Source organism: Brugia malayi (genome assembly GCF_000002995.4).
Source record: "Brugia malayi strain FR3 genome assembly, contig: Bm_v4_Chr2_contig_001, whole genome shotgun sequence".
In the NCBI taxonomy this organism is placed as follows: domain Eukaryota; kingdom Metazoa; phylum Nematoda; class Chromadorea; order Rhabditida; family Onchocercidae; genus Brugia; species Brugia malayi.
This window is the reverse complement of record NW_025062476.1, coordinates 8,228,442-8,256,169: the sequence shown is the minus strand read 5'-3', so window position 1 is coordinate 8,256,169 and position 27,728 is coordinate 8,228,442. Positions and strand designations below refer to the sequence as shown.

The 27,728-nt window shown below is 32.9% G+C and overlaps 5 protein-coding genes across 10 annotated transcripts; 1 reads left to right on the top strand and 4 right to left on the bottom strand.

The window, feature by feature from the left end:
* Positions 1-2,137: 2,137 nt before the first annotated feature.
* Bm10081 (Uncharacterized protein) lies at positions 2,138-11,254 on the top strand (the record flags this gene model as incomplete). 2 transcript variants are annotated; one of them, XM_001900210.2, is made up of 20 exons in its annotated part: positions 2,138-2,336; positions 3,297-3,436; positions 3,505-3,630; positions 3,880-3,989; positions 4,108-4,244; positions 4,345-4,678; positions 4,794-4,987; positions 5,398-5,811; positions 5,947-6,033; positions 6,150-6,275; positions 6,553-6,618; positions 8,126-8,468; positions 8,645-8,839; positions 9,020-9,118; positions 9,439-9,598; positions 9,699-9,746; positions 9,838-10,104; positions 10,567-10,813; positions 10,910-10,969; positions 11,139-11,254. In XM_001900210.2, 20 exons carry the CDS (start codon positions 2,138-2,140, stop codon positions 11,252-11,254), a joined length of 3,468 nt encoding a protein of 1,155 aa, XP_001900245.2. The 2 variants fall into 2 exon arrangements, with proteins under 2 accessions (XP_001900245.2, XP_042934820.1); XM_043078886.1 differs by lacking the exon at positions 2,138-2,336 and having other exon boundaries at positions 3,365-3,436.
* Positions 11,255-12,291: 1,037 nt separating this feature from the next.
* Positions 12,292-16,142, bottom strand: Bm2971 (the record flags this gene model as incomplete). 2 transcript variants are annotated; one of them, XM_001900211.2, is made up of 12 exons in its annotated part: positions 12,292-12,375; positions 12,614-12,767; positions 12,921-13,021; positions 13,156-13,246; positions 13,514-13,615; positions 13,886-14,010; positions 14,235-14,243; positions 14,662-14,776; positions 15,305-15,435; positions 15,538-15,622; positions 15,826-15,988; positions 16,103-16,142. In XM_001900211.2, the coding sequence occupies 12 exons, from the start codon at positions 16,140-16,142 to the stop codon at positions 12,292-12,294; spliced, it is 1,200 nt and encodes a 399-aa protein (XP_001900246.2). The 2 variants fall into 2 exon arrangements, with proteins under 2 accessions (XP_001900246.2, XP_042934819.1); XM_043078885.1 differs by lacking the exons at positions 13,514-13,615; positions 13,886-14,010; positions 14,235-14,243; ... (3 more) ...; positions 15,826-15,988; positions 16,103-16,142 and having other exon boundaries at positions 13,156-13,218.
* Positions 16,143-17,423: 1,281 nt separating this feature from the next.
* Positions 17,424-18,580, bottom strand: Bma-icd-1 (Uncharacterized protein; the record flags this gene model as incomplete). Its single annotated transcript, XM_001900212.2, has 5 exons — positions 17,424-17,557; positions 17,851-17,973; positions 18,093-18,201; positions 18,284-18,397; positions 18,518-18,580. The coding sequence occupies 5 exons, from the start codon at positions 18,578-18,580 to the stop codon at positions 17,424-17,426; spliced, it is 543 nt and encodes a 180-aa protein (XP_001900247.2).
* Positions 18,581-20,792: 2,212 nt separating this feature from the next.
* Bm7497 (Uncharacterized protein) lies at positions 20,793-23,540 on the bottom strand (the record flags this gene model as incomplete). Of its 3 annotated transcripts, XM_043078882.1 has the most annotated exons (8): positions 20,793-20,996; positions 21,289-21,411; positions 21,543-21,709; positions 21,799-21,929; positions 22,084-22,272; positions 22,487-22,632; positions 22,754-22,889; positions 23,452-23,540. In XM_043078882.1, the coding sequence occupies 8 exons, from the start codon at positions 23,538-23,540 to the stop codon at positions 20,793-20,795; spliced, it is 1,185 nt and encodes a 394-aa protein (XP_042934816.1). The 3 variants fall into 3 exon arrangements, with proteins under 3 accessions (XP_042934816.1, XP_042934817.1, XP_042934818.1); XM_043078883.1 differs by lacking the exon at positions 23,452-23,540 and having other exon boundaries at positions 22,754-22,876; XM_043078884.1 differs by lacking the exons at positions 22,754-22,889; positions 23,452-23,540 and having other exon boundaries at positions 22,487-22,626.
* A 1,402-nt stretch (positions 23,541-24,942) lies between these two features.
* On the bottom strand, positions 24,943-26,073 carry Bm6920 (Uncharacterized protein; the record flags this gene model as incomplete). Of its 2 annotated transcripts, XM_001900214.2 has the most annotated exons (4): positions 24,943-24,972; positions 25,197-25,389; positions 25,501-25,630; positions 25,878-26,073. In XM_001900214.2, the coding sequence occupies 4 exons, from the start codon at positions 26,071-26,073 to the stop codon at positions 24,943-24,945; spliced, it is 549 nt and encodes a 182-aa protein (XP_001900249.1). The 2 variants fall into 2 exon arrangements, with proteins under 2 accessions (XP_001900249.1, XP_042934815.1); XM_043078881.1 differs by lacking the exon at positions 25,878-26,073 and having other exon boundaries at positions 25,501-25,598.
* Positions 26,074-27,728: the final 1,655 nt, after the last annotated feature.

Below are 27,728 nucleotides of genomic sequence, written 5' to 3'. Positions count from 1 at the left end.
AACGTTGACGGTGGACGTTTTGTATTTGAATGGATCTGTTCAACTTCCATGCGATTACTAATTCCTTCTTATCATTTTCTTTACACTTTGTTCTTAATTCCGTCTTACAATGTTGGAATTCAGTTTGCTTCCCACAGTTCCAGTTATATAATCCCTCAACAAAATTACTTTACAAAGAACTACAACATAACCCTTGACCTATATGTAAACTCGCTCGCTAATGGTTTTCTAGCTGTTAGAGGATGCAATTTCTGCAGCACTAAATCGATAGTGTATGATAATGGTAGTAAATTTGACGGGAAGTTTAGATACATTCTGCTATTTCCCTTGCTAGTTGTGTATTTCCCCGTTTACATTTAATCAGGTTATTGACCGAGTACTGAGTTAATTAAAGTTGAGTGGTATTGTATGAGCATATATTTGCTGAGAAATTGCCAGACAAATAAGGCTAGTTGGGTTGACAAGAAGTGCCTATATGGACTGATTAAAGTCTAAATACTTTCTAGTTGTTAGAATTCTTCTAAAATTAGAATAGAAATGCGCAATTGACCTCATGCAACAGTTCCTTCTTCAAGACCAAAATATATTCCCGAAAGGTCTACGAGCGAGTGGGAGGAAGGCCATCAGTGGTAGATTGTTATGACATAGGCTGTGTGGTGATACTAGTTAAGTACTGTTTTGGTAGGTAAGACGTGTCTCTTTTAGTTAAACATTATAGGGTGGTCTAGCAGAGCGTCTCTTATGCATATTGTGTTTTGTTAGGAGAAATCAGAACTATTGGTGGGATCCCGGCTCAAAATGACGAGCCATGATAGATGATGGGAAGGAATCATATCCTGACATGTCTGAACTACTAATTCGATAGTTTTATTAGATACCTCTTTCTTCCTATCACATTCCCCACTTTTACATTTGGATAATCACTACTTCAGACGTATCTGTCGTCCTCAAAACTACTGATAACGTGCACCAATCGTCTCCATTGACTAAAAGTAATTGAACTTTGTTTTCTTGACCGTTGGCACTGCATCGGAAATTCAACTTGATTTTGTCATCAATATTAATATTATCGGACTTTATACATTTCAATTCACTTGCATAAACTTATTGTCAATTAAGTGCTAAGAACTGGACTCCAAATTTTGTGTTTACTTCTGTAACATTATATTCAAGATTTTCATTGCATTATGGATTTCTACAATATCCTTATTTTTGTTATACATGATAGACAGCGTTTTAACGCTGAAAAGATTACAGAGGGCGAAATATGAACGGAAATCGTTGTGAAATTCAGTACGATTTAGAAATGGAAATGTGGGAATTGACTATAACCCGTGAGCTTGCTTTTATGTGAACCTAATTAACTTTGACTCCTTTTGAATTTCCTATATTAAGAATGAGTTTTGCCCACTAGATGTCACTTAGTCGATGTATGATTGTGAGTAGAATATAGTGATGGCACTTTTGGAGACTTACATAATTCGGATTTAGTGGATGGGATTCGTGTTATAGTTCTCCATCGAACTGTGTTTTTGCCGACTAACCCATTTATGTAGTAAATACGGAAATTAGTGAAGAGAATACGGAAAAACGAAGTTTCTCTTCCATATTTAAAAACTTTTCCTTCCTGTACATTTTAGTTTCAATTTCATCACATCCTGAAAACAGGCAGCACTGGTCGCACGGAATAAAGGGACGAAGGTAAAATTTGATTATCATGTTAAAAATCATCACCATCAGCTTACTGTTTCAAGAGCACTGCAGGATAATTGTAAACCATTATTTGCTGGGTGAAGGCAAGTTGTGGCAGAACCAAATAGTTCGTTAGTTTTTTGAATAGATTTGTTCTCATCCACATCTTGCAGTGTTGTAGATGTTATTTTAGATTAGCACAATGTCATAAAGCTATCTTTAGTATTCGCGCTTCCAATTCCCATCCATCAATTTTTGTCACATATCTTAATATTCGAAAATGAAATTATTATTGATAAGAAGGTGATCAATTATTTCATAACAGTTTGCGTTCTGAACAGTTAGTGTTTCTTTTTTCAAACCTTGTTAGTTTATTTGTAATTACGCGCTTTTCGTTTTTGGTATACTGTTCTATCACTTAAATTCTTTTTTAAAGACATTTCCGATGAGTTCTACGGCGGCAAAGGAAGCTTTGCCAGAAGAACCGCCTGTGTACACTGACCTTAGCCGACAGTTTGTACCGTTTAAGGAATCCGACGAATCTACTACACCACCTTTAACCATTGAAGAATTTGGTGAATCTGTTATACCAACTTTAACCGTTGAAGAAAATGAACCTGAAGAGCAGTCAGAAAATTGTTATGGTAATGACAGTCAATTTAGATGAAACTAATTTTCAGTTTTTTTCGCTTGAATTTATGGAATTTCAGTAGGAATTCATGTCAATGAATTTTCTTTACTTTTTTTCCCGTGTAAGGCAGAATTTATGTTAGCAATATGACAGATATATTCATCACTTAGTTCAAACTTGCCTTGAAAGAATGAAATGAGTACATGAATTCCGCATATTTTTCTTTTCTCGCCTAGTACAGTTATGTTTTGAGCAGTTCTCTGTTCGAAACCTAAAGTATGTGTCTCAGGAAACATTTCAATAAAATAATAAGGGGAGGAAACCAGTGTTTTTGTGTTCAATTCATGTGTGTAGTTGTTTAGAGTTTTAAATCATTTTCTAGCAGATTACCTTATTTTGAAATCAGACGAACTTTCATTTTAAGAAGCCGTACGATTTTTAAGTTTGCTGCTGCTGTGGTAGCGATGTTTCAACTGTGTAGTTTAAAAGACAATTATTTTAGCATGATAGCTCTTGTCATATTCATGTTTGAATAAAAATTACTTCATTATTGGCATACTTTTTATAAGATTTCCCTCCTTTTTTCACATAGCAAGTGCCCAGCAGAGGCAAAATGTTGTTTTCAAGACGAGTTTTATTCCTAAAGATATTCATTATTTGCTAATAAATAGTCCCGATAAATACTAAATCAATGAAGTCTCATGCTATAGCGTCCAATAATTTTAAATTTTAAGTAGTGCAAAATTAAGATGTTTTTCTAGATAGTCTTTGCCTTAATTTTCATAACCTTTTAGATCAGCAGTTTTCACTGTGCCATTAAGTAATTTCTAGTTATTCCCACTAATTAAATATCTTTCGAAATCAAGTAAGAGCAAATGCCTTTTTCCCAGAAAGAGTTTATTTCTTTTGTCATTTCAGGAATTATCATACATTTTTCTCCTTTATTCCATCAAATTCATCCAGGAATTTTTAGATGAAGCGGTAAGCCGATCTCCTAGCAGTGATTATCACGGGAATATCGTTGGATGTAAGACACCGGAAATGTTAGAAGAGGTCAAAGTAGCGAATGAGGAATTGAGAGCAACTGCACAAATAACTAAACAATTCCGGAAGGTATTACAAACTCTTCAAAAATCACAGTAAAGTAGTTATTATGTCTGAGCCGAACTTTTTTTTTCCAGCGAAATGCAAGGCGAAGAGGTGGGAATGGTCTGTGTCCACCACATCCGCCGGAAGATGTACCAGTTGTGAATTGGAGTGAGCCAAACGAAATCAAGCATATATTCCCGAAAACGTATAACTATGTGGTAAGTTCCGAATAAATCTATTATTCTTTCTTTTCGCATGGCTACAAGGAAATCGATGGGAGGTAAAACAATACCAAGAATCATACTATTTCAAAAAACTTTGGAAACTACTGAATTCAGAAGAATTTCAGAACATATCAGTGCCATACTTCCTTACTTAGATGGGAAAAGATGCAATAGCGGTAGAATTGCGCTATTATTATTTATGTTTGGCAGTCGTGAAACCTGGCATAGTGCAGTTGTTTCTAGGTTTACGCTCAAGCCCGTTACAGTTCCCAGTACCTCAACTTGTCCAAGTGGAGAAAGGAATTTGATTTTTTTCTTGATAAATATAAATATTGGTGCGATATCATTCAAAAGTAAGTCCTAATTAAGTAAAATAGCCCTGAAATGTTCTTGTTAACTTTAAATTTCCATTTGTCATTAATTGGTTCTCGGTATCGTTCAGATCTTTCTCAGATCAATTATGTTTTACAGAAAACAACTTACTGACCATAAAGAAATCACCAAAGCGAAACAACTTGTAGGACAACTCAGATGGTTGCTTGACCACTGCTGGGAAGGGGATGAGAGCAGGCCTTTGGTACCAGAAATGTTATGGAGAGCTCGAAAGGGTATGCTGTGCTTACTTAGATGCTATTTTTATCTTTAGAATTATAGAAAATTGAATGAAGAATTGGAAAGAGCACTAATTTATTAGTGTATCTGATTCAGAAGAAGCCCGAAGATGTGAACAAGTACTGATTCGTAAGGAGTATTATAAAAGAGAAGTGCTAGTAAAGACCACTGTACCATCATTATCTCGACGTACGAATGGCAATACGCAAAAAGCTTTGGGGAGATATAACTATCATCGTAGTTGTTCGCTTAAAGATAATACAAGGAAGCTTTCATCCATGTTTCAAAGCAAAACAGCAGAACAAGCTGGAACTAGCAGCAACGTTGTTGGAATACCGAATTTATCGAACAAAATAGAGACAAAGGAGGAACAAATTGATGCCCCATCAAATTTTTGGAAAGAGCGTGATCAAATTATCAAGAAAAGAGCGTATGTTTATTTCTGTATTCGGCTCTGTTGTAAATATATTTGTTGCACAAATATTCTTGAGTTTTTTATTTCAAATCACTAACACATTTCTTCGAGTTTTGAAAATATGCTTTAGGCATCTCTTTTCGCTCCAGTTTTTGGTACGTCGTTGGACAAACTTGCTAAAACAGCTGCAAACGCCCTCCGGAATAGTGCGTTCGCTATCTCAGCACAGTGTTATGCGAAATCGTTTGGAAGAATACGTCCAAGATCTGATAGCCACGTACGAAAAGATCAGAGATTCAGAGGATTTCGACGAACAAATAATTCGTGAGATAATTTATTTTATTTTTGAAAAAGGAAATTCTATCTTTAATTCCTATGTGATTAATTTGTTTTTCCACTTTATAAGAGTCTTTATGCTTAAAAGTGCAATAAATCTCTTATTGAAAAGTTATGCACCGATTTTTAATTAAACACTGTTCCAGTTAAGCTGATTAATATCAACTAGTAAACAGAATATGTCAAATGAAATGATCTGATCGCCAGTATCGTTTAGTGGCACTTATCTAAGAATCTTATTACTTCGGACATTCTTGGATTTAATGATGATTTTTCTAGTTCATATAGTCAAGTATCATGTCAAATAAAACACAACAAATTATTCCAATGTCAGCTATATCTTCATTTTGGAAAAAATACAAACACGAAGCAAAAGCATAATTTTTCATTCATTATAGAACTTCTTTTACGGCGAGATGTGCTGCTGAAAGAGGAAATATGTGATAATGGTTTGGAATCGCTTACCAACAACTGGGTTATTTTCGAATCGAAGTCACCAAAAGTTTTCAAAAAGAAGCTGGATAGGGAAACGAGTTCTCGAGAACCATCGAAATCACCGGAGAAGTTTTCATCTTCAAACACTTCAACATTGTTGAAAGTGAGGGACTATCTGGATGATGATGTGAAATCTGCTACAGCTACGATACTGAATTCCAGAGCACGGCAAATGATGTGTGACCCGACAAAGGTCACGAATACGATGCAGCTTGCTGCAACAAAAGACAGTAGAACGACCATGGCTGGTAGATCTGGTTTAACAAATAAAGCTGAGATCCCTCGACCAGTGGCGATTAAACCATCTAACTTGACAGGTTGATTTTATCAGATTATTCTGCGTTTGTTTACTTTTCTTTGGGGTGGAGATTGTTCTTTATTCTTTCTATTGTGTCATCGGATATTTTCAAGGACTGTCCAATTAACAGAAGTGGGTTTAATAATCTTTGCAGAAGATGAAAAAAATCGATTGGAATTGCAAGAAGTTGTAGCAGTGGAGGCATTGTGGGCAGCATTTGCTAAAACGGAAACACCAAAATGTAAAGATTTCTTTCTGATATATGCAAAAATTTCTTTATAAAAAAAAAAAAAAATATCTAAAATTTGTTGCAAAGAAAAAAAAATTTCTCAGTATTTTTTGAATCTCTCCTTCCAGTCAAAGATGACAAGCCAATATTGGATGCTATTGAAGCTGTTCTGAATTCCTGTAGGAGTTATCGAGCAGTACTTGAAGTTCCGCTACCAAAAACTCTTGCAGACCTACGACGTAACGTGAAATTCCGTATGGTTTTCAATCGTCAAAGATTTTATTGAATTTTTTTATCAGTATTTTTTAGATTCAAAATTGGTAAACCGGTAATATTACCAATCAAGGTCATAAGTAATGTTTTGCATTTCATTATATCGACTGTGCTCTATAACATAATTATATGATAGTTAGGACATTCGTTATCTTTATAAAATGAAACTTATCCGGCAAGTTACGCTCCATTTTGTTTCGAATTAATTCCCAGATCATATGAATTTCTATTAAAATTCAGGTCTGCAACAATTTTCAGGTAAAATTCACGAGGCAGTAGCGCTTCTACAAGCACTGATAATTCAGAGGCACGAAGCAAAAACAGGTATGTGGCTTTTTTGCGATCATACGCATTTATTTATTTTCCGTAAGCTTTATGTGTACATTCATTTGTTTCTCAAATACCGTAGAGTAGTTAAGAAGTACAATATATATTCCCGCTTCAATTGCTCTTTGTTTGTGAGGAGAATAAATATTTTTATCGTCTTCATACTCGGGAAGCAATTAAAAATAAGGACAAAGTAGTTATTTGTAATGGTGAAATAGACTTAATGAATTAAATTTTTGCTTGAATGAGCTTATATGTATTGAATCTGGTTAGTCATATTGTAGCATCAATCTTGATCTTTTTCTCCCTGTTGAAAGCGTAAACTTATAACTTCTTAACAAAAACAAAAAGAGTAAGTATTGCATGTTAAACTGTTTATGTAACGTCGTTTCAGTTGTTGTATCACTAACTAAACACAGAATCTTATATTTTTAATTTTATTCGACTGGATTGGCTATTTTTTCGGTAGGGATACAATTAATACAATTAAATCGCTTTTCTTGAAAAATTTAATCCCTGCTCTAATTGATCTCTCAAACGCTTAATTTAGACCTCAAACTATTTCTATCTGTTATTTAGATAAAATTAAGGCAAAACCACCCTGTTTTTACAATTATAAAAAAACTTGTCCTTTGTGGATATTTTATTCCTTGACATCTTCTAGTATATAAATTAGTGCATCTTAAAGAAAAATATGCGCACTTTACTGTTATCGCTCTAATTTGTTAGCGCATATATTCAAAATCTGTCAAAGAGAAAAGGACGAAGATAATATCAAAATATCGCGTGCAAAAAATTAGTACCAATTGACAGAAATGCAATTTTCGGAAATCTTCAATAGCAATAGTTTCAAAAAATTTTTGGTGCCGATATAAAACAGTTTATTCCCAAATTCGACGTGGTATATTAAATTTGCTGCTTCATTTCATTCTATATTCCTGATGACATTTCTAACGTAAAATAAATTATAACCCTTAAATGATAATTACAATCTGGCTTTGAAATTATATTTAATTCTTATTGGTAACAAAAATCAGAATACATATATGTTTTTCTTAAAATTGTTTTGTATGGGAAAATTTTCCAGCTATATATGATATATTATGATATATGATATTAACTTGATTTTGGTTGGATAATAATGATTAAGGAGGTCACTTACATAAGCAATGAGTTGAAAAGAGGTAATAATGTTTTTTACGTTTTTTAAGCTGTTTTCATCATTAACCAAAACTGCTACGTTTCTGAAAGAAGTATGTCTAAAAATATTATGTGCAACATTCTAAAATGTGCTTTAAATGTAATGCTGTATATGTTATAGAAGAATATTGAAATTTACGATTTATACTGGCTGTTTAAATCATTCTAATTTTCTCTTAGAAATTTTTCTCATAAATTTGGAACTCATCGTAAGTAATTGTTTTGTCCAACTTTAACCGGTTAGCATGATTTTGCGGATTTTCCAGTTGTGTGACCTTATGATAATCATACTGAATATTTTTAGGTCGTCGAGTTGATCTAACTCTTTTTGAGACTCCGGAAATTAGAAGATTTCGAGCACAGTTTGCTGCATCAGCTGCAGCAAACAATTCGAATCCTACCGTTCCAGTGAGATCAGCAGAAATTGCTTCTCAGATTTCAAGTTTAGTTGGCGTAAAATCTTTGGAAAATGACATTAAGAAAGAATTGGACAAGATGCCACCCAAAAAGAAGCAAAAACAATTGGGAGAAAAAATAACTGAATCTAAGGATGAGTTGGGAGGAGAAGCGAAATCAGTGAAAATTGATGGCAGTATCGAGATGTTAACTACAAATCGCCCAAAGCGTCACATCAAAGCACCGCAAAGGTAACCAGATCGTTTTAAAATTTCACTAAATGTATTTATATTACTATATGCAGACCAAAGCAGTGAAAGATTGTCATCTTTTTGCTCCTGCGTGATATCTTGCTTATTACTACTTTTTAAATAATATGATTATGCATTTTCAAAGTTCTTCATTAATATTAATAAATCCCTTTCAGGTTCATATTTGACGACGAAGAAAAAGAAGAGGAAAAAAAGAGAAAAACGGTCACACGCGAACGAACAAAAACTACCAAAGGATGCAATCCAAAAATGATAGAGAAATTGAAGGAAAGGGAATCAGGAAAGTCACAGCATATCAGTGACCGCAAAGGGAATAGTGAAGAAAAAGCTGATGGATCATCATCATCAATGTGAGTTGGGAAGTCAAGCATCGTGGAAATGAATATCTGTGCGGCTGCTGTAAAATTTAACCAGTATTTCTTTTGATGAAAGTGGAACGATGCAAAAAGTAATATTAATAGATAGTGTCGTATGAAATGCATTATTCATATATCTAAAATTAAAATAAAAGAAATAATCAACTATTTTAGGGAGTTATCAAACATGGAAACCATTGTAGTAATTCCAGAAGATGATAGTATCGATGCGAATGATTGTAATTGTTGGTTCTCAAACACTCATGACGAAATGTGAGTTAAGCATAATTTTTAAAAGACATATTGTCCTACTTTTGTAGCATGGCCATCCAATAATCAGATGCTTGAAAATAATTGGGCTTACACTTTTGTAAGACATGGCTAATAAGTTAGCATAGAAGACAGTAACAAATAGTAGTTAATTGTTGAATGGCTGAATAAATTATGTATCCAAAATATTTAGATTTTTTAAAAAATTAAAAATTTTTTAAAAACTTTTTTAAACTATTGCAACTTGAAATAAAGAAGTATTATAAACCAAATACTTCAAGTACTGTCGTTTTGAATAAAAATATTATAATTTCAAGTTGCAGGTTTCTGGATCTCAACTTAGTTGACGTAACAGTTGAGCACGAATTGAGATGTGAACGTGGTGGTGTAGTACATGATGTATTTCGATATATTGGTACCTGGAAAAATGGTACTGTTAGAGAAGTAAGCAGACATATATATGAACTTTGGAATAATCGTAAGGTTTGTTTTTAAGCCCATTAATGAATCTAAGAAATACTTTTTATCTTTCAAATTGTATTTACACCTTTTGTTATATTTGTATTAAATTTTATTCCTCCAGATTGCTGAAATAAACGAGCAAACAACTGCTGAAGAAAACATGAACAAGGTAAGCAAAATCCTTGAAAATTCGCGTCCTTTTTTTCCTGTTCCTAGGTTAATGGTTGTTGTAAGATTGCTATCAAATAAAAATTGTTAAGGAAACAAAAAGCACAGTTGAACAGCAGCAATCGGTATCACTGGAAATTGCACAACCGAAACAAATATCGTCTATCAATTTATTGACATACCCAGATAATAATGGTAGTTCGAACGAACGGTTGATAAACCATAATAATGTCTCGGACGTTTATTCGAATAATTCCACAGATCGTTTGTCAACTGGACCATGTAGTTCACAAAACATTGCGTCCGAAGATATTTTCGGAAAACAGAGTGGGAATGGAGATTGTGGTCCCTGGCGACAAGTGAGTAAAAGAATTTTTTGTTTTTCTTTTCACTTAACAATCTAATAGATCTATTTGATGCTTAAATGAACTAATAAATGAATTTATTTGATGCTTAAATGAATTAGTTGTTTTAAATTGTTCATCTCGGGTAAACTTTGTAGTGGTTTCGAATTGAATGATGAAACGATTTGCTTCTTGCGTGAAGCAGTTGATTCTTAATTTCTTCACCTTCTTCACTTTCCACTTTGTTTGTGTATTTGTTCTATGAAATTAAATTAGAGCTAGATCGGTTTTTCCTTCTCGTTAAAAAAATTTAATTTATCTCTATGTTCCTGTCAAATATAATGTGGGAAGTTTCTGCTCACAATTCATTTTCCGAGAAAAAAAAAAATCAGTTTTTTTTTTTACTTTATGCTGTTAAAAAAGGTTTTTTGGAGTCAAAATTTTACATTCTTTCGGAATAGAATGGATAGATTTCAGGTGGCATTTCGAAAAGAGGCATCGTTAAGCGGACCAGCGAAAATGGACAAATTGAAGACGCAGTATGACCATTTGCTTATGATTTCGGAAAAGAACTATATGGGAAAGTTGTGCTCAGACTGGTTATATGTTCCGGAAGGTGGTCCATTCGATGACAGAATAAAACATATAAGGCAGTTTATTAAAGAACTGGAAGATGTACTCAATCAACCAGACTCTACGTGGAGGGACTATTTCAACATGAAAAGTTTGCTCTATTTCTTCAGAACGTTGTTACATTAATTTTCGAACATTTCAAGTTTAATTGATTTAAAGATTTCTTAAAGAATTAATTTCTTTTCAGAGTATTTGCAAACACTAATTGATAATATTATGGTTGATTTCAATGCATTATCTGGACAAGGTTTGTGGCATTTTTACCATTCAAAGTGATTATTAGTAATATCTTCAGCGAAAAATGAATCTAAAGGCATCACCGTGATGGCATTTCATGCGGAAATTTCCTATTAAGATCAGTGAAAATTAGTGAGAATTATTAATCATACTTGCTTCTTCACGGTTTATTTTTTCAGCTGCATTGGCTCATTTCCCGTGTACATCTGATATTGCGTTTTCATCTAGCAGAAGCACTGTGAGTGATACCGGACGCGATAATGCCGATGTTTCTATTAGGCCAAATTCGAATTGAGTAGCGCTGGAATTTGCTCTGTACATGAAAAGATCGGTTGTCAATTTCTTCGCAATTTTCCACTTTTTTAAAGAGAAAAATTAACTTTTTTAAAGAAAAGGACTGCCATTTGTTTCGCTAAATACGGAATCGGAACCATTTCCTTCCTTATTTTCTATGAATTTATGACAGTGGACTTCAGAGATATTAATCATGTCCGTCTCTTGATTACCATAGGATTACATATCTCGTCCATGCGTCAGGTTTTTGCAATCCTTGGATCCAAATAACATTTTCAAGTTCTTTTCCTTCAATGTGGCTTTCGAGTTTAATGCAAAAAAAAAAATACCGTTCATAGGTCAAGCATCGCCCACATTTCGAAAAGAATTTTTCCCAAGTTTTGTTTACATGATATTGCAGGACCTTTATAGCTTTTATCAAACTTTCTTAATCGCTTCCCTATCTGTTTTTATGCTATCTTATGTATTATTAGCCGAGTCAGTTTGAAGAAATTTACTTTTTTGTTCATATTAGTGTTTGTTCTTCATTTATTCTCATATCTGTTTTGTGAAATATATTTTACTTGCTGAGCAGATGAAATTCTTCACCCGTTTTTTCTTGTAAATAATTAAAAAACAATTAGAAAAGAATACTGGACGCTGAATTAGTCCTCAAATTGTATATACATTTAGTATTTTTCTCTTTTTATTTTAAACATTTTAGGCTATGACTCTTACTGCCTACACATTTATTTATTAGCCTGCAATTATGGAACCTTGAGAAAGCCAAATGGATTCTTTGATTTCAGTAATTCTCGAAAAGTTCCACATAACTTATAATAGGTAGAATCATCTCTTTTAAAAGGCTATCTTCAAAAAATTAGTACCGCATTCATACACTTCTTGAAACAATGCGAAGTCTGCTTAGAAAAAGAAATATCACTCTCTCTTCAAATATATCTTACAAAACTTCTGGTATTTCCTCTCCTCATTCAGAGTAGATGGTAATAAACCATTCATTATTCAATTATAAGTAATGTAATAGCTAGTCCTCCAGAACTACGCTACGAACACTTGAGCAATATCGTCATGTTCATATGTTCTTCTCAAGAATGTGTCCGTAACTCGAATACCAGAAATTGACTGAAAAAAAGAAACTGGAAAACAACAAAGAAACATATATGACAAAGAAGGATGTCAGTAATGTTACTATGTGGTTAAAAATTGGATGGAAGAATAGTCACCCACTGCAAAACACATCCACGTTTCAAAACAAGTGTACCACATTTCCACATACTTAATGTTAGCACCTCCTTAATGCTTTCTTGCATTTGTTTACAATTTGAAAATCTAATTCCTTTAATGTACTGATAAGAAGTACTTGTAATCCAGGAGTTAATGGTAATAACTCTATGGAAAAGTCAGTCGTACTGTTTGGTGCCAACTGACCCAATTCAATACCACTAATTGAACAAAAAGCCATATTTGGTTGCAATTTGCCGTCTAAAGTCAGCACCAAATCCAGTGAACGTTCGCTGAAACTGTAATTCATAACTTCAAGTCCTAACATGCAACAAGACCAACATCAAAGATTTAAATCACTAAAGAATTAGCAATATAAAAGAAACTAATTGCAAGGTAAATATCACTGCGCCCAAGTAAATTTGTATTTTAACGAAAGAACCTACCTACAGTTACGAAGCCGACACACCATGCGAAATGATTGCAAGGCTTTCACCGTTGCTGGTATTTTTTCAATTGTCAGTCGCAAATCACCATATCCTGGAGCCTGGAAATTAAGAAAAAGTCTATTTTTTTAAACTTCTGTAAGTTATATATCCTTTAGTGAATTTCTGTAATATATGCAATACTCAAATTTAAAAACAACGAATAAACGCAATAAATATCAAGATGACAGCAGACCATTCGCTGCAGAGCACTCGTTTGTAGGCGGCCTCTCTCTCCCATACCTGTCCTCCAAACCATATCAAGTTTCCCAATTGAAGTCCCTTTCCTTAAACGACAGATGACCTATGTCATTATGATTAGCAAATGTAAATAAAGGACAAGACCGGGTTGTAAAATTTTTATAAACAGAATCTGATAGGTAATTTTCAATAAAGGGGTTCGAAAATCCCATATCTCCATTTTCCAGTTTTGTTTTTTATTAAATCTCTTTGAACTTTATCGCGAATGACTCTTTATCAAATTTATCCTTAATATAAGCATATTTCGGTTTTCCATGTCTTTACTGAAAAAAGTAGAAGTTAATGTGACACACCTAAAATAATTAAGAGAATAATCTGTTGTTTTTGGTTTTAAACAAAAGAGATACTGCCGAATATCACTTGGCTTGAGATAAGATTGGTCCATGGTTCCATTTCTAGAAATAATATCTTCACTAACTAATCAGTTACATGGAGTTGGTAATGCAATCAACTCGTACTGTGGTGAACATATCATGCTTTATACCACATTTTCGTCCTTATAACAGCATATCGAAAGCAACACAAATTTTGATAGGAAACTAACGTCCTCAGTACTGATATAATTCAGTAGAAATATTTTCCATCGCAAAACATACTGCTGTTCGTGAGAAAAAATAATAGAAAGTGGAAGAAATAAAATTAAAACATGAAAAAAAAAAAAAAACTCTGTTTCAGGAGGTGATATTTCAGAACTCAAATAGAAGTCGGATGGTTCCAGGATTACTTTTTCCAGAACCATTGGTAGTTCAGAAGTATTCTGAATTTGTGCTTCCAAGTAAACGTCATTATTCTGCAAACTTCGTTAATTATCATAAAGACGAGTTTAAAACATGACTTTCCTCTTCCTCATTTTTTATAGATGGTTTCTTAGTTGCTTCTATGTTTAGAGTTAAAAAAAAGAAGCTTATTACCTATTCACATAAAAAATTATTTCTAACGACGTATCTTTAATCTCTTTAAAAAAAGAAATAAATTTTCAAACATCTAGTTAGATTACAACGCAAATGAGCTCACCAGATTATCCTGTAACTAAGATCAATGCCGTTGCTTTATACACCATTCTTCCGCATACTCATGCAAAGCAAACTAATTATATTAAACATACAGACGAAGATCAATTAGAAAGGACAATTCTCGAAGTTAAAAGCATATGAATATTTTCTTCGATCTTAATTTCTTGCGTACATATAATGAAGAGTGCAAGGCTAATGAGAAGAATTAGTTTTAGAATTTGAAAAACACATTCTAAATAACAGTGAGAAGGAATGAAAAAGGGTGCTCATAAATCAGTAATTATTATTTCTCACACGCAACTATTGAGTATACGAAAAACGTAATTCGCTGGAGAATACTTCTTTCAAAATTGCATTTGACATAACACATCAAGTATTCTTAATGAAGTATAAACTTAATGAAAAATAATACATAATGTAACATTTACCTCCGCGTTATAAAACTTTGTCCGAACGTCGATTGGTTTCGTAACTGGAAATTTGAAAAATTTTCGAAAATACATCTCATTTTTAGGTGTTTTGTAGCTTACCGCACACACTAATCTACAAAATTAATTAAATGAACCAATTCCTTCTATCTGTAAAAAAAATCATTAACAAAGGAAGAGATCAATAAAGAATGTAAAAGTCATAATGAAATCCAATAAGTGTAGATGGAAAAGGCTCAATTTTATTTCTTAAATATACATCCATATCTCGAACATGCTACTGAACAGAAGATCTGATAATTTAAGTGTAATAAAACGTTAAAAGAATGATGTCTAATTCTAAATCAAATAGAATCGTGCATATCAATAACACAAAAGATATGTAAAGTGATAATTAATCCCCTTCCTTGGTGCTGATAAGGCACTCGACCAGGATGGATTCCAGATAAATATAATGATTCCATGGAACTAGTCGATGAAGTTCGAGGATTTCATTGTCAAATCATTCGGTTTACTTGAGAAATCATAAAAGGATTATACTGTAGAATTTACTCCGCAATACTCTGAACTGCTCATCACCAACAACCACGAAAACTTCAACAAATTTCTAATACCATACAATTTTACAACAAACAAAACATACATGTGCTGCCCAATTTCTTTAATTTCATGAGTAATAACTTCTCCCAAACATTCCCCTGGTTTCAGAACAGCATTTGCTTCTTGTAACTGTGACGACAAAGCGTTACGTTGGCTTGTAGTTTGCAAATCAGTCTGACGAAATAAATTAATAAAATAGTTTCATAGGAAACTGACGTGATAAGCTCAAGATTAAGAAAGCTTCAACAAACTTGCTTTTGGGAATTATATATTCACCTTGATACATATATCCGTAGCGAATTTATCACTTATATTTTGTACGCAAACATAGAAAGTGAAGGTCTCTCCCAAATATATATTCCTGCAAAGTTACATTTCTTAAAATTTTTTATATGCTATAAAAATCCTAGCGAGCGGTTGCCACAAATTCCATAAATTGCAAGTTGATGTCATATGGTATGAAATGTTGTTTGGAAGAAACAAATCCCAAGATAAGGACGTGAGCAAAATGATAAAAAGTGCTGAATATACTATAATATCGACACCAATTTTCTACAGACTTACTCGAACTTTTGCGGCGCCATAAGATATTTTCCAATAGGTATATCAGCAGTTTCCTGTCCAGTTAAACGACAAAGAGCAGAGCCAATGAGCTGGCTGGTGGTATCAACTGGATCAATTGGCATGCAAATATTTTCATAAAATTTGGGACGAGCAAAGCGCATCACTACAAAAAATAATTGTCCAAAATCCAAAGACTCAAATATTTTCGAAAAATTTAAAAATCTTAGAAAATGAATTCTACGCACTTTAAAAACTGAGAATGAAAGACATATTTAACCTTTAAGTGTCAGTATTTGTTCCTTCATTGCCTCGGTCATGACGCAAAAACAGAATTCCTACTATTTCAGTTGGTCACTTCAAATATTACGTTAGAGAGAATACATGCTTCCGAACTCTATAATTTTATATATTTTTACTCAGTGATCACTGACGTATCTACCAGCTACCTCGACTAACCCCTCACTGCTTGTTTATTCCGTCAAAATGTGGAAAACTATTTTCTTTGAAAAACATTTCGATGGAATTGATTTTTTCATTGAGTAAAACGAGAGAACGAGAGAGACTCATCCATCACAAACCAAACTTAAATACTTGACTAAAAAACACGGTTGACATTGTCAGTTTCCACAATACGTAATATACCCCTCCTGGTCACATAAAGTGCCTCCAGATACCACAAACATATTACACCATTATGAATAAAACCATACCCGTAACCAAACAGTTTTCGTTCTTGCTATATCGTTGCATAAAATCTTTCTACTCATATTTCTCAGATGATAGTGCGGTCACCCTCAAATCAATAAATATGCTTTCTGCTGCATTAATTCGCAACATCACCACTTAACAGACAGCAAGTGTCCCTCTCGCCAAAATATTTTAAAATCTTCAGCCTTAATAAACAACCCAAAGAATGATCAGTCACAATACCAATGAAATTATATCATCGTGCAAAATTTTCAACTTTTATTAGTCGTACACCGAACTCATCAATATGAACACTCTAATCATGTAAAACAGGAAAAACAAGAGCGCCATCACCGTATACAACAAGTTGATTGCAAACAGGATTATTTGGTGAGACAGGATTACTCGAATATTTATCTCGTAGAAAAATTAAATTTCATTAAGAGAAAAAATAGTCGAACAAATTAAACTGAAACTGAGAAATTAAACACAACTGTTTATACTTCACAGTAATTAAGTCAACAAAAAATGATCAGCTTTTATTTCATCTTTTTCGAATGAATCCTAGGTAGGCTGACAGCTGGAAAAAGCCAAGTTTTCTTTTTCTTACTAGAAGAAATGTAATTGGTATGTATAAAATAACAAGCATATACTAAATATCATAAAAAAGCATTTAACCAAAAAATTTAAACATTCTTATTCACGAAATACAGCAATAAATCTTTTTTCGCAACAAATTTAGCATCACTAAAAATGTGTCCTGTCCCGTCACAAAACTAATAAAGATTTCTGAATCGCAGTTCCGAATAGCTAGGGAAACAAGAAGGTTTCAAAAAACAAAGATGATCTATGAAAACACCTTCTATCAGAGAATATGCTAAACAGATGTCGCAAAATTTTCAGTAGCATTTTCAAGCAGCCAATTTAGCCTCCATTTCTCCACCTTCGTGATGAAAATTTTGTCCGTGTTCGTGTCCATGCTCATGCTTGCAATCACCAACTTTAGATTCATTTTTTGATGCCTCATCGAAATCACCAACAAGATCTGAACGTACATAAAGCTTTAAAAAATGATTATTTCTTCCCTCCCCTCCAAAAAAAAAAAAAAAAAAAAAAAAATAAATAAGAAAATGATATTACCAAATAATACTAAACAATTATATACATAGAAAATTGGTTTTCAATACATTACTTTTACAAGATTCAACTGAAACTACTCCCTAAATCATCTCTTTAAACTTACACAAAACTATTTCAGTGTTAGTGTTGGATGATAATTCATTCTTTCAAGGATTTTCCTTAAATTCGTAGGAATAAACTTTTTTAAGAGACGCCAACCTGGAACATCGTCGTCACCATTTGATTTGAATTGACTAGTAACATTGTTTGCTAACTTTTTCAAATGAGTTAGTGATTCTGCTCCCAACTGATTGAGAATACCAGGCAACATTTCAGTAATTTCTATAAAAATAATTTTCTTTAAGTGATATGTGAACAACTTTTTAAATTTATTTTTTACAAGTATAAAAATAAGAAGAAACGAACAGTGATGTTGGAATATGCCATGTTAAAGAACTTACGTTTATTTTCTGCACTTCCTGTTACCGAGAATGTGTTTGCTGGAACAGATGCTTGCACTTTTGGATTATTAAAATGTATCACCGCTCCATCGTCCTTTATCATATTCACCTAGAAACTATGGAATAACCTCCTGAAATTAGGGTGATTCTGGAAAGTGAAAAACCATGAAAGAAAACAAATCATGTGCGACCTCTTCAATTCCAGGAATGTTTGTGACTGAAAGTTTCTTGAGATTGCTCTGCAACTTTTTATCATCAGTAGCTGCGGTCTTGTGGACAACCTTCTTCTTCCTGCGTGCAGTGCCCTAACACAAAAAGGTAATTATTTCAGAAATGACACAAAATGTGGTCAAATCCAATGGATCGTAATCTAGTGATAAAACAAACATCAAAATGAATCTTAATCTCAACAAATTCAATCTTACCTTACCACCTGTTCGCACTTGAGCTGCATTCAGCTGTAACTTCCTGATTTTTTCTGTATTCATGTTTTCTTCGCCTTCCTGCCCGCTAGTGTTGCTGAGTATAAGCCAGAAAATAATCTGTGTCTCAGTGTAATCTGAACAGGGAACTAATACGTAATTTGTTTCTCAAAAACGATTCAACAAAATTTACAACCACAGTAAAACAAAAACGTGCCAAAAAATACAGCAATAAGTAATAAATTACAGATGAAAACAGTCTGCTTATGAATGATAATAAAATCAAACAATGACTCTCAAGCATACAAAAGCTCACAAATCATTATATGAGTAATTAGCAATGTAACGACATAACGAATCAATGAGATTCTTAACAATATGCCTCGGCATATCTAACATACGAACAGCAAATGAATCAAACAATTCAGACCACTCATAGGCTGGTCCCTTAATCACGATTATTTCAGAGATACTTGATATATGCTGCTTTAATCAAAGATTAATCAAGTTTATCAAAACATTAGTATACATGTTCTTGAACTTCCTCAGGAAATAACTATTCATGCTTATTGTCCCCAGTACTGATGATAAAATGCTGATGTTTTGATAAAAGAAAGCTGAATGTTAGTGAGATATTTGCTTACAATAATAAATTCTGAAAAGTCGTTCTTAAAGCAAAATATTTGATTCCTTATTTCATGGAATTACAGTGGAATATACCTCCGTCTTCTAATTCAGTGAGCTGCAGTGAAAAGTTTTACCGCTTGTACAAGTAATTAAGCAATACCAGGACCAATCAAGTAAATCCTGCGACGAAACACCACCCCAACTCAAGAAGAAAGAAAACAATAAGCCTCCCTAACCCCTTGGTCTGTAACATAGCAGGACTGTTACCTCTTCGCCACACATTCTCATTCCTGTCCCAATTCCTATTTAGTAAAGCGAACAATTGATGATAAGAGGTAAGTGAGGAGAGCTGTGTCGTGTAGGTTGTTTATTCGTCCTGCTATTTGTGCGAAATTTGAAATCTCAGATGCAAAAACACCGCGGTGAAGAGTCCAGGTGACTTCTATAAACAACTTAACTTTGCTACCGAAACCATGACACAGCGCAACCCCTTCCTTTCGTAACCCATCCCATCATGATTCCAAACTATGCACCAACATGCATTCTCGACAGTCGAACCATATGTATATATGCACATATATACATATACACCACTTTTTAGTAACCCACGTGCAGTTAGCGAGAGGACCATGAAAACCAGGAAACCATAACAGACGTAGATATATTATTATGTAGATGTCCAAGACTTCTTACAACATCGATCAGACAGGAAATCACATCCTAAATCTCTGCGTTATCAATATACGAGCAATACTTCCAGCTACAGACCAGTTTTTTCTGGACTTTGTGGAATCTGCAACAATAATTAAGGCGATTCCCTATTGTTCATGCTCTATAATGTCCATAAAAAAGGCATCGTATTTTATTCTAAATAATCCTGATATGTATGATTATATTCCATCGCTTATAAATATCCATTCTGACAGTAACACAAATAGCTCGTCCTCTTCTAAAGGATTTGATTCAGTCCTGAAACATGAAATCTCCAGACTTTTTTTTTAAAAAGTGACAGGGGTGAAATCTTGAAAGCGTCCATTTGTCAGTAGTTTATATATCACATCCTACTATTCCAGGCATGAAGCTTCCAACTTCAAAACAACAGTTTTCTTGCTTTATTAGGATTGTATAGCCTTTTTTGACGTAGGCTATACAGTATTTACAACTGTTGATAAAACAGAAAAACTACTTGGAAAGTACACTTCAGCACAAAGGGATATAAAACAAAACAAATGAAATTATATAGCTGAATAAAAAAGATACAAATATGTTCCATTAACAGTAAAAAATCACTAATAAAATGTACGGTTTTAGACACATTTTCACTTCGAATCAGGCAAATGGACATAATAATGATAACGGAGAGACTTTACATCGATAATGAATACTCTTAAATGCATAGAATATCGCAGAAGCAATGAATTATTTGAGAAAAGCCAGGGTTTTTTTGATTTTGAGGATAGTGTAAAATAGTATCTACAAATTTCCAGGAAAGGAATACGTATTAAATGTACTGTATGCCTCTACTATTGAAATGAAATGCAGAAAAAGTTTCAATTTTTAGTAAAGTTTCGCTTTTTTCTTAATTTTGGAAGCAAAAATTTTTTCCAAGATCTATTATGACAAAATTGTAGGCGACAAAATTGAGAACAAATCAGTAGTCAAAATTTTCTTGTGTCCTTTGTATGTAAATTTCTTTCTCGGAAGCATTCATCTCAGCTACCAATTTGGGTGTGATTTCGTCTAGATAATACTTTTTTCCGGCGACAAAGATAACTTCGTCATCGTCACTTTCGATATTAACCGGGTCATATACAGCTTCTTGAGTACCTTCTGTAGGAGATATTTCCGGTTTTGCCTAAAACGATGGAAGTACTGGGGTCTCATGCATTAACAGCGACACTAGCAAAATGGAAATCAAATAACTATCAGAGAAAATAAAGCAGGAATAATCTAATCGGTCCCATTGTTGAAGCAATGCTAGAATAACTTTTTTATTAAACAATTAGGACATTCAAAGTCAATTTTTATCTTGCTTTTATATCAGTTCAAAGTCAATTTTTATCTTGCTTTTATATCAGTTCTCTTAATATTTTTGTGCTTATTCTTCAAGTTAATCTGATTTCTTTCGATCCTTCTTTCTATCATTTCCAACTAAAACACGATAATAAGATATCAAAAACCTCTTCGAATTCGGTGACCAGTAAACTATCGATATCATCTTTGCTTTTTTCGGAACTTATGATTCCATTCAGATCCAAAGGACTGTCGGAAGAGATTGTTAAAGAACTCGTTTCTTCATCTTTCTAAAAAAAAAGAAAAAAACACCTGCCATTTATTATGATTACAGAGCATATTTCAAACAATATAAATTAGAAATGAAGAACTCAAAAAAAAAACATACTTGACTACTATGAAGCCAGGGTACAAGATTTTTGGGTTCGACATTCGGAGTTACACCTTCTTCAATTATGCTCACCATAATGCTGTTTTGGTACATCGTGGATCGTGAAGCAGTTGTCTGATCGTCGAATGGTCGTTCACCAACTGGTATTATTCGTTTTCCGTCCGCTGAAAACTCAAAAATTAGAAAAAGAATAGATAAAAAGAAGATGAGACGGATTTGATTTTCTAAATATTCCCCGTTAAGTAAAACTTACATTCCATTAAAATATTATCCACAACTTTAATTGATGGTTCGACCAAATGCCTAGCAAGACGTATACCATACAAGCTTTGCAACATTGAAAAGAATGGCGTCATCTGCTCATTAAAACGCGCTAAAGACGATCTAAATTAAGAAAAAAAAAGAAATGTAAAACTTCAGCAGTCGACCATCGAACAATAGTAAAATATATGACCATTTTTCTGATTCCTTAATAAAAAATAAAAATAAAGACTAAGCTAATAAAATAAAAACTCCCAAAGCAAATAAAAAAGTCTGCCTTGTCTCATAAGTTGGGCCAGCAGTTTCATCTGGCTCGACACTTTGCTGACATCGCCAACAACAAAGTTCCTGTGTCAGTGGATCAAAAATTTTGTCCATTTCCATGGCATCATATTGATACTGACAACCAGTGCATCGATATGAAGCTTTATGAACTTCATCCTTATCTTTTACTTCCAAACGTTGTCTATAGCGTTAATGTTTTTTCATATATCTTTAACTCAAATAAGTTACAGGAAATTTTAACAAATGAATATTTTAAACTACCAATTTGAACCAACAAATTTCAATAAGAACAGTGTAATTCTTTCCCATCAATTATGGTAATCCACTGCAGTGAATAAGAAGCAATTATCAAATAATTCATCATCATAATTGATGTATCTCATGGTAATTCAAACCTCATATGGTCAATTTTATATTTTGCCACATTCAACAATGCTTTGTAGTTAATAAAATAGTAATTGACTTTACGCATCCGACCATCTGTTTCCTCTGATACTAAGCGTTCCTTCAGAATTTTATCAACTTTTAGCTGCATTAGAACCTGAAATCAACTAAGGATGAAATATACTTAAAGCAAAAGAACAGTGATAAGGGCCACCTTCAAAGCCTAGTTTTGTGCGTAGAAACTGCGGACATCCAATAAATAAGGGATGAAAAATTACTGTTCGCAGAAAACGCTGATCAAACTTAATCAACTGTCTGAGATCATCTTCCTTGATGCATTTGTTTCTTTGCACATAATCCAAAACAATGTAATGTTCTCTGCCATAAAATGTCTTTACCATCAACGATGTAAACCTTTAATAAAAACAAGTTGACCACAATCCTTAAATTTAAAAAGTCTATCTTAACTTCTCATTAATAAAAACAAAGGCACGGAATGATAATGTTAATTTATCTAAATATATTACAGAAAATAAAAATAAAAAAAAAAAAAAAAAACCTTGTGAAGATTAAAAACCATGTACAAGGAATATGAGATCCTATCGGAAAACCAAAATCATATATAATTAGAGATTGATAAACTTATTCACTTACATTCAAAAAAGAAATAAATTTTGAAATTGAGGTAAACGTTTCCCAGACCAGAAAGTCTAGATGAGAAAAAAAAAATAAACACTGCTTAAATTGGACACCTAAATAATTCAGTAATATACAAACGATTATATGAGTGACTAATAATAATCAAACCATAAATTCAATATTCAATCGATAACTTAATTATCGTAAGGAAGAACTTTGAGTTTTAATGAAACTAGTAGGCCTCACCAAATCTACTATCAGTGACCTTCCATAAAGCATTGTTTTTAAATGAAATTTTTAAATTAACAGACAAAAAGAAAACACAAAGTAACCAAACCTGATCAGATTTTCTGGAAGCTCTTCTAAGATCATTCCCATCTGCTCTTTTTGTTTCTTCTGGTCATCCTGCTCACTGTCCAATGACATGCTAATCAAATCAAACTTTCACTTTGGTTAATGTTATGATAAATTAACTATTACACTCATATCTGTGCTCTATATTAAACCTCAAAATACATAAAAAATACGAAAAAACCGGAAAAATATCTTCAACATCGTAATGTGATATTGTGAGTGCTCAAATAATCGAACAAACTCGGTATGGAACGTAAAATAGGAACGAGAAAGTAGTAGAACGAGTAAAATATCTAATCCAACATGTTTATTCATCAGTGTATTTAATAATGATAAATTTTAGTGAGTATTCTTGAAATTTAAATCTATTCAAGCAATACAAAGAAAATATTCGCGTTTTGGCATGAGCAATCCATTTTCCACTGAAAAATATCACCAGTCACTTACTGGTAACATGGAAATTTCTTCTACCGAGAAATACATCCCAACCCTTATCTCTCTCTTCCCCCCACTCTCTCTCTCTTTCAGTTCATTTATACAGATTTCATTCTTTACAGCGTCACGGATATAACGCAGGTGATTTCTGAAAAACTTGTATTTCACTTTAGTAGGAAGAAAATCTGGTTCTATGACGTCGAAACGAAATGTTGCAGTTATATTACGCACTGAACTGACGACGATATCTTTTAATAAAATTTTAGAGTTGCTTGTGCAGACGCGAATCTAATACTTTACTGTGACGTTAAGTCACCGTTTTCAGAAATTTTATAAGTTAAGGATTTGAAAACAAATAGTCATAATTGTACACCTTGCCGATATATTAAACTAATTCTTTGACTACAACATTATTCTACATTAAGATAATTGAAATTTGGGAATCAGTATCTCACCATATTTTTGGATGTGGCTAAGATCAAACTGTGATTAAGATTAAAGGGTGAATAAGGAGGAATTGTCTGTTTGCAAATAATTTATTTTGAGTTTATTTTTAACTTCGGAATATCAGAAATGCTTGAACATTTGGCAAAACATTTTTTGAACATTTCGCGATAATGACTTATTGCATAAGTTGCAGTTTCCCAGATTTTCCTGGGTAAATTAATATTATTTGTGCCAGATGGAAAGATCACAGCTGCATAGAAATTTTAACAGTTTTAATTAATATCTCTGTTTCTCTTTCTAACATGTCATTTAGATTGAAAACACCCATTTCGGCGAGAATATGAAAGTGACATCATTTCATTCGTATTCGAACCAAAAAAGTATTACGATTTCTTTCTTTTATTTTATCCAATAATAGTTTCCGCCTAAGGAATATGCTCAGATCAAAAGTATTATCAGAGAATAAAAAAGAAATAAGAAAAAAAGTGCATCAATTCATTGTGTAAAAAAAAAATGCAATAAAATAGCTTCATTTTCTCCTTAAGGAACGGTCCACATTTTTATTAAGTTGCTGAAGCTAAAACTTTTGGAGTCAGCTACAACATCCCACATCAGCTCGATTCTGAAATTAGTTGGAACAACAGTTCTGTAAATGTTTTATTTCTTAACCAGAAATTCTCATTATTTATTCTTCCAATTTCTAGTTTCTCATCTTTCAAGAAACTATGGTTTCTTCTTGTGTTTTTTATCTACATATTTCCATATCTAAAATTCTTAAGTTTTTCGTTTTCATTTTTATTTTTTTTTGAATCTTGGTAAAAAAAAATTTAATTTGAGATAACTTACTCCTTTCATTCTTTGATTCTCACCGGATGCAATAGCAAAAATAAGTCTGGCGAACACTTCGCCGAGAACAGTTGCTGTACAAATCCATACATTGAATGTCATGAAAAGTAACATTAAGACATAACTCAATGTTAGTTGGACTGCATGCAAGATTGAATCAGTGCACATAGCTGTTGTGATGCGTGGAGCAAATCTAGAAGTTATTTTTCCTTTTTTTTTTTGGAATTTAAATTTCAAATGAAAATTTTGGACTAAGAATAATTGCGAGAGGGAGAAGTTTGAAAATTTAGTAAAACATCCTGACTTGATGTTTGCTACAGACGATTGTTCCGTATGTAAATCAACATTATACGGTGGTCGGATACCTCGGAACCATCGAATACTTTCCATTATAAAGCACATCAAGACTGTTAGGATACAAGCTATTATAAGTCCTAAATTTAGAAAGGTTGAGAGAGATATCGGGTGATAATACTTCACAACTAGCAATAGACGCCCACCTTTAAGCACGTTTCGGTAGACTCATCAGTTCGTACAAGCAGTTTAATTTAAAAAATCTTTTCTTTTTTTAGTGCAACTTCGGAAAATTTTATTTTTACCTACTGGTAACCTACTGAAAAGAGTAATACGAATTCAGTTGATTCTTCCACTAATAATACCAGTTTGGATAAAGGTACAAACCAGTCGAGCTATTAATGGTCCAGAAACTGAAAAGTACTGTTTCATTGGAGCCAAAATGGAATGACATAGCATGCATATGTGATGTAGAGCAATGATGGTCTGCGTGATGGGTATGCGCCGAATGGTCCATCACAGATGCGGAAATGTTAATAGCATTACTTACGTTGTGATTCATATGTTGATTATGATGATCCATCCTCGTATCTTAAACTTCCAAAAGTATTAAAAGCACTCAAAAATGAACGCACTATTTAACTACAATGTGACGTTCATTCTCAGTCAATTCAAAACTATATCAAAGTAACTGCTTGCATGGTTACAAATGAGGTTTGATTATTACAAATGATTTTGAAGCTTTATGTAAAGCTTTCGTGGAAAAGATTATAATTTAAGATCAATTAATACTTTAATCAAATAAATATAATTTAAAGCCTCAGTATTTAGAAAATAAAATTAAGCACTTAACTCAAAATTTTTAATAAATTAAATAATTGGTCTAGAATTTCAGCAAAGAAATTAACATAAAATGCAGTTATAAAACTATATTAGCTAAATGTGAAGTAACACCACAAAGCCCAGAAGAAGATAGATCTAATCCTGATTAATAGCTTTTTTTTTTTAAAGTACTAATTAATCTTGTTCACGTGGATACAAAAGAACGAAATCAAAAGCATGATAAACCATGGTAAAGATTGTTAAATCCAATTCTGAGCAGGGAAAACATTATCCAAACCAGACTGAAGAATTGAATATTATACATTTATATAAGTGGACTAGTGGCATTCACAAAAAAAGCAACATTAGCATTAAAAGTATGTCAGTTGTATTAGTATACGGAGCAATAATTGTATATGAAACCAGAAATCAAACACTTTTCTCGTACTTCCATCAAAGTACCACGACGTATCTTCTTCAAAGTAAACAAAGCATATATTATTACAACACTTCTCTCATTCATTATTCCGGAAGTTAGCTTCAGTGGCGAATAATCCTTTCTAAGAGCACAAGGATCAAAGAGTTCTACTATACCTTACTGCATTTGGCTAATTTCTGTAGTAGTAAAGAACGTAATGTGCTTTCCTAATGGGATTCATAATAGCCTCATGATGGAATCATCCATTTTTAGAAGCGCTAAAAATTCTTCGATTAACAGTGGTATTCTATTTCTGTGTAAATAATTACGTATAAGAAAAGCACAGGTACGGAATTATTTCAACATTGAAGAGCCAAACTTAATCAGACTTTACGTAATGAAGTCAACTGAATCAAGTAAATTAAGTATACCGAAATTGAAATGAATTTTATGTATTGATTTAATAAATGATTACTAAATGATATATTCAACATAGTAACAAAAAGACGTCTATTACGTAGGAAGCCTGGATTAATGCCAATCAATTTATCTCTACAAAGTAAGACTGATTTCTAATCCATTCTATATTGTGTCTTAGACTATATCGTGACCAAACATTGCTAAGTATGTTTTGAGCTTCTCAAATAAGTGAGAACGCATCTAAAAATCAAAACAAGGCGATTCAAATCAATGACAGCGTACTTCTAAATGAAAGAAATTTCATTTAGATCTCTTCCAAGATGCTCGTCTATGTCAGCTATGCACAAAAATGTTAACATTCAAGCTAACGATCATAGAGTAAATATACTGTTATATATCAAAACTGAAAACTAATATATTTGAATGAATGTATCTGCATATTTAGTATTCTTATTCTTTTCTTGTTGATGGTGCGACTTCATGGTAGACAAGTTATCAATATCCTGAGGAAAAGTTATGATTGACTAAAACGTAAAACAGCAATCTCATAAAGAATGTGTGCACAAAAAATCCATTTA